The sequence below is a fragment of the Parasteatoda tepidariorum genome, chromosome 9 (assembly GCF_043381705.1).
Source record: "Parasteatoda tepidariorum isolate YZ-2023 chromosome 9, CAS_Ptep_4.0, whole genome shotgun sequence".
Taxonomy (NCBI): Eukaryota; Metazoa; Arthropoda; class Arachnida; order Araneae; family Theridiidae; genus Parasteatoda; species Parasteatoda tepidariorum.
The window spans coordinates 48,195,064-48,205,318 of NC_092212.1; the positions used below are offsets into that span (position 1 = coordinate 48,195,064).

General features: G+C 32.3%; 1 protein-coding gene across 1 annotated transcript in view; it reads left to right on the top strand.

Moving 5' to 3' along the window:
• Positions 1-594: 594 nt before the first annotated feature.
• Positions 595-10,255, top strand: part of LOC107441754 (sodium-dependent phosphate transport protein 1-like) — a gene marked incomplete in the record, with an annotated part of 27,213 nt that continues 17,552 nt past the window's right edge. Inside the window, 4 exon segments of the mRNA XM_043050732.2 lie at positions 595-789; positions 3,562-3,798; positions 5,739-5,919; positions 7,370-7,479. Coding sequence (XP_042906666.2) covers positions 643-789; positions 3,562-3,798; positions 5,739-5,919; positions 7,370-7,479 — 675 coding nt within the window.

Consider the following 10,255-nt stretch of genomic DNA (forward strand, 5'->3'; position numbering starts at 1 on the left):
GAATTATTTAGAAATAGTGGTGGATACAAATCTAATAAATTGAAATTACTAAACCAAGAATCACAATTGATAAACTACCACTTTCAAATATATATTTGTTGTCTGGTGCAAGTTGGAATCTCTGGTTCATGTTCTGGTTCCAAGTTAATGGATTGATATATCTCAGTTTAACAGGAACTATCAATTTTCTTTATCAGCGGAGTCGGGCTAATAAAGGCTTTTTAACTTTTAACAAGAAATTAATGAAAGATTGCCTTTCCGGTAATAATGTGTTGTGGGCGAATGATAATTGAACCAATTCAATATACCACAAGTTCCATGTTCAAGGAATTAAATTAATGGATTGATATATCTGTTTAACAGAAACTATCAATTTTCTGTATCATTTTTTCATCTGCGGAACCGGGCTAATAAAGGCTTTTTAACTTTTAGCAAGAAATTAATGAAAGAATGCATTTCCGGAAATAATGTGTTGTGGGCGAATGATAATTGAACCAATTCTATACCACAAATTCTATGTTCAATAAGTTAATGGATTGATATAGCTTAATTTAACAGAAACTATCAATTTTCTGTATCGTTTCTTTTTCAGCGGAACGAGTACACTTAAAGCGGTTATACTCTCAGTGGATTATTCTAGTGATGTCTTTCTCTTGCTATTTAGTCATGCAAGCACAGACTGTAAATATGAGTATATCTCTAGTACACATGCTCAATTGGACTAATATTTCAGACGGTAGACCCAGTGTTTGTAAAAGGAATGGATTTGTAGAGTACACGGATCAAACGGTAACATTTTTTTTAATATAGTTCTTACATAATTATATTCTCATGCAGTTTTGAAATAGTTGTGGTAAATTGCAATCCTCGCCCTTGTTTGAAGAATCACTGTTTAAAATGAATTTAAAAAAATAAAAATAATATTTTGGAAAACCACGTTTTTGTAGTGAACAATAATAATCAAAAAAATAAACATTTGAAAAACGAAAAACGTGTTGCGCATGAAATGCATAACAGTAACAGCATGTATGCTCCTGAGAATATGTGTATGTATACGTGTAATTGTATCTGAATGTGGATGTGTATGTGGTTGTGCATGTGTATGAGTAAGAAAATGTGTATATGTAGGGGAGAGTTGGATAAAACGGCGGATAGTCGGACAAAACGGGATACGTCACCTAGGGACCAGACTATTACAGCTATCTAGCGGACGCCGGACAGAAACTTGTTATTTGACTGTGATTATATCATTTTCAGTGCGTCCCGTCTCGAGATCACTAGTTGATAGAAAGTTGTAGATCTCAAAACTTTTTTACTCCATTTTTTTGCCACTTTCTTCATTTACGTGCGTTGTTTTTCACATTGTACTACCTATATATATAGGATTACAATTCCGGTGAGTATTGCATTTGATGAAGCATTTATTAACGAGTATTCTGATGTCTAGTCAATCTAATTTTTCTTTCATGTTTAGGCAGAAGCCATGTTTGTTTTGAAAAGTGTCTGAGTCTGACAAAACGGGATACTTATGAGTTGAATAGAACCGGATAGAGTTTTTTTATATCCCGTTTTATCCACCTATTTATTTGTTGGCCTAATACTTTTACTATATTATTATTACTATATCGAAATAATGGTAAAAATGGCTCGTACAAATTCCTTGACCCCTGGATTGGCCGCAGTGAAAAAGTTGTACAGATAAGAGACAGTATTCAATGCTGAACAAGAAAAAACTCGTAAGCATGTATTGGTATTGGCTCTAGAAGAGAGATTATATGGTATAACTCTAAAGGCCATACGAATGCTAGCATTTGAGTTAGCTGAGAGAAACAGCATAATTTTAACACAGGGAAAAAAATGGCTGGGAAGTGTTGGTTGTAATCTTCTCTTGCAAGCATGAAGAACTTAGCCTCCGAAATCCAGAACCCACGGGTATGGTCCGAGCAAAAAGGGTCTAATCGCACTGCAGTTTTTTGAACTTTTGAATTCTTTATTAAGTAAACATAGGATTACTCCAAATGATATTTATAATGTTGATGAAACAGGAATTCTAACAGTGCCAAACAAGCCTTCAAAAGTGTTGAGTCTACGAAGCAAAAAGCAAATGGGAAGCTTGTCTTCTGCCGAATGAGGAGTTTTGGTTACTGTTGAAACATGCATAAGTGCACCTGGGGTATTCATCCCGCCTATGTTTGCATTTCCTCTAGTGAAGGAAAACCCAAGACTCACGGATGATGCATAAATACAATTTTTAGAAATTCTGTTTACAGTTTTTTGTCAATTAATTATGTTTTTAGTTAGTTTCACACTAAAAATTAAACATTGTAAACCCTATCCCGTTTTGTCCGACCCAGGTATGCTAAAACGGGATATGTAAGAGTTTGGAAAATGATTTTTTTTCCTATTTCGCAGTCATTAAGATTAGTTTAAAATATGTTTTTTCTGTGCCTCAATAAGTGATGTAGCTATAAAAAAAAATATAATGTGTAGTTCTCTTTAACAAATTTTCCGTAGTAAATAAAAACAATAATGGTATCCCGTTTTGTCCAACTTTTCCCTACTGTTATGTATTTCATGCTCCCCACGTTCTTCGTTTTTCAAATTTTTGTTTCTTTGATTATTATTGTCCACTACAAAAACGTGGTTTTCCAAAATATTATTTTGATTTTGATTTCTTTTTTGTACTCACTTCCAAAATCTCAATTTTTTCACTCACTGTACACAAAACTCTTCAACTGACATGTGATAATCAAATAATCAAATCTATAACAAAAGACAATCGCGAAAATATTGATTTTTTTTAATTGTAATTTTATTTTACTTTGTATGTCTTTTTTCTCTTCATTTTCAAGCATTGTCATCCAATTCTGAACTATGTGCCAAATTTGGAAGTTAGTTTAAAATCGATTAGTTTAAAATCGGGAAGTTAGTTTAAAATCGATTACAAAATTCCACCCGAACAGACATACACTAAGGCAAGTTGATATAAACGTGGTAAAATACAGACATAGAGGCCAAAAGTTAGTACTAATGTGAGATTATGAAGTGAAAGAAAAATTTTATAACGTTTCATCAATGTCATTAAAAGTAGATCTCTATTATAGATAAAAAGGGATTAAAATAATCATAACTAATTTGCCTGTTAAATGGGACGTGTTTTCTTCAAGGTCTAAAATACCTTTCATATTTGATATCATTGGTTTTTGTTTATTTTAATTGGTTTTGATTGAAATAATTGTCAGTAAAGTTGTACTTAAATATACTCAATCTTAAATCGGAAACATCTTTCATATTTGTTCTGAAACAAATTGGTTTTTCATTATTTTAATATCTTTCTTACTCTAATCAACGTAGCGAAATTGGAATGTAGATCGTTTTTATTTTCTAATTTATATACAAACTTAAGATTTCTAAAGTGAATATCTTCCACTTTATTAATGATTCTAAAAATTTATATCTAAGGCTATCATTGTTATCTACCATTTATATCTAAGGCTTTATTATGTTTGCATACCTTTTATGATTTAATAAAGCTTATTTACCTACATTGTTCATTTCTAGTCGTCGCCACTGGTAGCATGGAGTCCTTTAATGCAGTCTCAAATATTAGCAGCACTGATGTATGGCATGGCAGCTATGTACATTCCAGCGGAAATGATTGTTAGTCGAGTGCCTTACAAGTGGCTCCCTCTATTAGGGACAATTATGGCATCATTGTGTGACTTCATGATTCCAACTTTTGCCATGATGAACGGATACTTAGTGGTTTTCGTCCAAATACTTAAAACAGTATCACATGTATGCAACAATTTATTTATTATGCTTATTGATTTTTATATTCCTTTACACAAGGTGAATTCAAGTTTTGACGTTCTAAACATCACTCTTACCTAACCTTACACTTACTAAGCATCATACTTATTGAACCTTATTTATGGAGATGACTACAAATAATTAATCTCTAATCATTTTTGAGATCATTTTTTTTCTAATTTTTGAACGAAAAAACGTAAAGAAATAAATTTATTCCTATTGGGTTGTTTGGAAAGTACTTTTGTTTCTTCAAAACAGGAGACAACAATATTTTGGTCTGTACAATTCTTTTGGCACACTGATGGTTCTGCAATTAAAAAGTTCTATTTAGACCTGCAGTCTTCTCCGCATAGCATAACCAGTTTATCCACGTTATTAGATAGAAAAATAGTGTATTGTGGAGAAACATTGTATCGATTATGCCCATTTGTTAAACTAAACATCCAGTGGGTTAGACGATAAAACCTTTATTTCAAATAAGGAGAACAAAAATGACCTGCCTCAGTTTTTCCGAGCACAGAAATTTTAAATTCAATTCGTGGAATCATGCTACTCCCAGAAAAATGACAAAACGTATTGAACCAAAATGGACAATATATGATTTAATTAAATATTTTTTCACTATGAGAAAATCACTATGAGAATAACCCAATATATATATACTGGGTGATTCATAAAAGATGGGCAAAATTTTAGGAAGTGACACACCCAAGCAAACAATTTTTATCAAAGAATGCATGGTCGAAAACAAAACCCAAAACCGTTAGAGGGAGTCAAAAGTTATGTTCTTATATGATGCAAAAATACGCAAAGAACGATGAAGTTATGTTATAGAAGCAAATTTAATGGCATGTGATTACAATGAGCGGTCAAAACAGTGGCTGCTGGCAGCGGCTAAGCACGCAGTACAACGGCAAAGAAAAGATTGGCGAACATTCTGAAGCACACCAGACATATCGCGGTGTGTTTCCCCTGCAGTGGCCGAAAGCTTGGAGGCAAGTTCTTCTGCAGATTCAATGGGAGTCTTATACACAAGAGCCTTCAGCTGCCCCTCACAGAAAGAAATCGAGACATGAAAGATCTGGCGAGCGCGGTGGACAAGCTATAGGACCACCAAGCTAAAGGCTCTTCCTCCCATAACCTGCAAATAATAACTCGCAGCGTGGTAACTCGCAACAGGAATGGAGCTTTCTCGTTTGCATGAAAGAACTTTCCTAATGTGCCAACTCCTTTGCGTTTTGTTTTCGAATATGCATTCTTTGATAAAAAAGTGCTTTGGTGTGTACTATCACTTCCTAAAGTTGCCCATCTTTTATGAATCACCCTGTATATATATATATATATATCAGGCATCNTATACATATATATATATATATATATATATATATATATACACATATATATTGGTTATTTTTTATGTTAATTACCAAAGATTTTAAATTATTTGGTGTTATAGTAACAAGTTTTAAAAGCACAACTATAAACGAAATAAACATGAGTTTTTAGATGCTTCAGTAAAAACACTTGAGACTGCAATAACACTCGAATAAATTAGAAATTCAAAAAATTCCATTTTAGGTTCATAAACAATTTATTGCCATTCCAGCATGCCGAATTTCTCCGCAGTTGCATTATGCTACTACAGAGCAGCCGCGTGGCATTTTTCTTCCAATAAGTTTAACAATTAATAATTCTCAAACTAATTATCGAATCTTAATATTTTATTACATAGCAAATCATCCTTATATACTTATCTACACATCTTACTAATTTCAAATTTCTAAGTGTTACAGTTTTTGCACTGCAAAACAAAATGTGATTGTAAGTTGAACACATAAAACAGCGGCGGCGAAGGCGGCCATTACAAATAGCATACGGAGATTATTTCACTTAATTTTGCTTATCCTTTACTTATTTATTTACAGTCTTTCATTCGTCCATCATTTAATTTGCTGATTGAACAGTGGGTCTATAAGAAATCTGTCCATAATTACATGTCATATGGCGAAACAGGTATTTTCTTGAGCGGATTCTTCATTGTACTTGTCGCAGGCATATTGTGTGCTACTCCAGAGTTCGGTTGGGAATATGTGTTTTATTTTACTGGTGAGCTTGAAATTTGTTATCCTATTTTTCCCCCATCCTATTATTACTGTCTGTTATTTATTTTTCTACTCAGGTGGCACGGAAATATACTACACAAAAGTTGCTACAGAGCAAATCACAATTTATTAACTAAAAAAAAAACAGATCTGTAAGACGTCACATCAATGCATTTTTGCCATTTGGCTTAGATATTTTGAAAAGCTTTGGTCACGGAATTCTACTGCGTTTTTAGTCCACACACCTATAAGAATTCTGTAGAGGAATGTTCGAGTTTGATCGTGATTGCTTTCTTCAACGCGTGGAAGACGTGGTTCTGAATACATTCCAGATACTGTATTTGCTGATACATGCGATGTTACTGATCGTTCCGCATTGATACTTTTGCCCACAATCTCCACTCTATTGCTGAACTTGGTCCATTAGCGGTCAACAGTACGCTTTGAGAGTGCTTTTTTGCTGCACGCCATTACCATGCAGTCAAGGTTCACACTACCATGTATCGCTCCCATTTATTGGAACCACTCTGTCCGACGTTGAGCGTTACATTCGGTTATTAATGTCAACTCTAAGGTGTTCAAACGCGTTGAATTACGGGGAAGAAATGAATAGGTGTTGTCTTTTGTAGACAGCACCATTTAGGCATTTTGTGCATCTCAAAGCTGATTCTGTCTATTTAATTGGTTTTCTCTGCCACAACGTATATACAGGTATGAGACTTATAGAGAAACATTTCTATACTATCTCAATGCGAGGAATATTTCTTTTAGCAGCAAATGTTTGCCTGAAGATTTTACAAAACAAAACTGTTGACTTAATTGGAAAAATCAAGCTTGAAGCTTATAGAAATGTCATTTTCACCCATGCAAGATTCGGATTGACCAAAATGAAACAGAGCGAAAAAAGTTACGTCCTTCGAGCTTTAATTCCAGAAATTTTATATTCATTCAACGTAATTGCGATAGTTATATAATATTAGAATGCGGTTTTTAATTGTAGGGATATTGAAAAAGAAAAGAAGGTTTAACTTATGCTCATTTGGTCGATTGGAATTTCACTTTGAAATGTGCCGCCAATTTTGCCACTTAAAATTTTCCTATGCGTTTGCTGCTAAATAAAAGATTGTTTATTTAGAGATAGTATAGAAGTGTTTCCATAATTTTGTTTTACCTCTAACGTTTCATTATGAGATTCGTTGTATCAAGCTAGCTTAAAGAGTGTGCCAAAAATATTGTTATTTATTTTTTTCCTCACTGTCGCTATAGTATGATGTGAAAGCACTCATATTTCAATTTTTAAAAAAGTAAATAAAAAATACTTTAATTTTTAAGGACATCTTTTGCTGAAACTTAAAAATTATTTTTCAATTTTGATGCATCTGTAATAGTTTGAGCCTTATACCAAATAAGAAACTTATAGGATTAATTTTATACTTTGCTGTATTTTTACACAGGTAGTATGGGAGTAATCTGGTGTATGGTCTGGTTTTATTTCGTCAGTGAGTACTGCTTTCCGACATCATTTGTGTTTGGTAGTGAGCCGGAAAGGAAAAAAAAATTGCAGGTAATCAATTAAAATAAACTCAATTCTCTCTATATATAAAAATCAAAAGTCTATATATATATTCCGTAATAATGTTATAACGTGAGCACTAACGTGTTTTTTTCTCTACAGTTTGGGATTTTCACAGGGTGGTTTGTAAACAATCTCCACTTTCTAGCGTTATTTACTGCAGTCCCAAAATCAAAAATCTGATAATCCATAGTTGAAGATTAAACTTTTCCTTGTATCTTTATAATGACTTCCCCGATTTGCATGGCATTTTTTGTGGCAGATTGCTCATGTTTTTGAATCTTTTTTGCAATATTTTTCGTTCTACGTTGAGTTATTTGCATGCAATATTGAAAAATATGTTTTTTTAGTAGTTTCAACATTTCATTGTAATGGAAACTAAAGTCTTAGATTACCTTCTAGGGTTTAAATGGAAACAGCATCGTTACGAAATGTTTAAAAAGTAAAAGCAGACGAATCTCGAAAAAAGGAAAATACCAAATTAAAATTTGCTAATCTCTTATTTTAAATCTTAGACGCGTAAAAACGCGTGCTGGAAAGAAATACCTAACCAAAGTTACATAAGTTATCAAAGGCTAACATAAAAATATCAAAAAATTAAAGAAATACTATATTTAATTTTCACAGGCAATTTTAAAGATAAATATGTTTATTCTTACTCATTCGAAGTATCCTTATTTATCCAAGATGTTTAAAATTATTAAACTCTAATACTGAAACTTATTACTGCTAAATATTAATAATAATCATTGTCTTTTGGGCCATTAAAATTTGGATTATGTTTATAAGTTTTATGATATTTTCATTTAAAGGATAGTAAAATGTAGTTTGAGAATTAAAAACTTCTGTTTAAAAAAGATGTCAAAAAAGGTAAAATCCTAGAATAGCCAACCTCTTGGCGACTTTTTGAAACCTTACTAAGTTGGCGATTATAACTTGGATCAACGATGCTTTTTGATTATTAAAAAAAACGAAAAACAAAACAAAAAAACAATGATATTTTAGCAGTACGGCAACGGTATTGACTATTCCATTCGATCGCCAATTTTAACCGGTAAAGCACAAAAAATAAATTAAAAAAGGAAATAAAAACGGTAATAAAGGAAATAATAACGATGATTCTAACAGCAAGAGATCAGCAGCATAAATGCCGGAAAATAGCAGGGCTAAAGAGAGTAGAAGGGCTAGTTCACTCCGCTCTTAGAGCTGAAGCTACGATTTCCCTCCTCATGACGTCACTGTGTCTACAGATCTCGGAGATCGCAAGCAAAGATATGATAACTTTGCATCTTTCTCTTGTAAAAATAAGTTAGACTTTTTCTGGTTATTAGCCTTCAAACTTTACGTAATTAACACATTATTTCCGTTCATAAACATAGTTCAAAAAAAACTTTCTTGGTTATTATATTAAAAAAATACCATTTTAAACTTATAAAAATGTTTTGCTAGTTGGTGAAAATGACACGATAAATACTTTATTTTAAAAAGTTCAGTTTTAACTTTAACTATTAAGAAAAATGAAGGCATATATCGACACTTTTTTTATCTACATATTCTTTTATAAAGATAAGTTAAGTTAAATTTAGAATCCCTGATTTTAAAATATGTCGTTAATAGCAATTTGTTCATACTTAATCATTAGGAAACATCAACCTTAAACGCTAATTACTGAAACAAAATAATAATTTAGGTTCATAATGACATTAGAAATTTTACAATTGTTTATAGACATTTAAATTTACGATGATATAATTTATAGATATTTAAATTGAAGAGAATATAATTTTTAAAAAAAATCATAAATATTTAGAATAACTACATTAAAAAATATGTTATGAAATTAGGAGAATTTCAACTATATACTATATATTTTATTTATACTTTTTACTTACATTTTAATTTTCTTTGACTTTATCTATTTTTTAATTCTTTTCACCTGCCTTTCTTTATGAAGTAACGAGGCGGTTTCTATTTAGATAATGAATTTTTATAAAAGTTCTTTACGACAGAATAAACGTATTGCTGTTTTATATTAACTGTGTCATTTCGGAATCCATTCTTTACATAGTTGTTCATTTACTTTAGGGAACACGCGAAAAATTATACTTTTTCCTTTTGTTTTTGTATCAGAATTTTTGCAAGTTGCAATCGCGCAAACTGGCATTTATATAATAGTTTTAAATTCTTGTAAATTCACTGCAAAAACTGAGGAATGTCATTATAGAAAATAACAAATGTCTTAGAATATCTCGCAAAAAGAAATGCTCCAATATTAGTTAGAGCTAGTAAAGCCAAACGCTCCGATCTTGAAGTAAAAGTTTCGAGCTTTGCGCCAAAGTGACGTCACTAGAGTGACGTCAGAGGATCGGCGTGGCGATAGATACTTCAAAGGAGTGAACCAGCCCTTCTATTCTCTTTAGCCCTGGGGAAATAAGCCCTTTTTCCTCTTTTCTAACGAAATCCACCTTTCACGTACGTATACATATCAAATAACCAATCAGGTTTAAGAATTTTCGTGGTGTGATCGAGCCTTCAAAATAATCTACCCGAAATATCTTACGGAAACCTAGTTTGTCGAGATTTCAAAAACTTGCTTGGCGAGATTTCAAAAACTTGCTCGGCGAGATTTCAAAAACTTGCTCGGCGAGAGTTTAAAATGTTGCTCGGCGAGATTTCAAAAACTTGCTCGGCGAGATTTCAAAAACTTGCTCGGCGAGATTTTAAAATGTTGCTCGGCGAGATTTCAAAAACTTGCTTGGCGAGATTT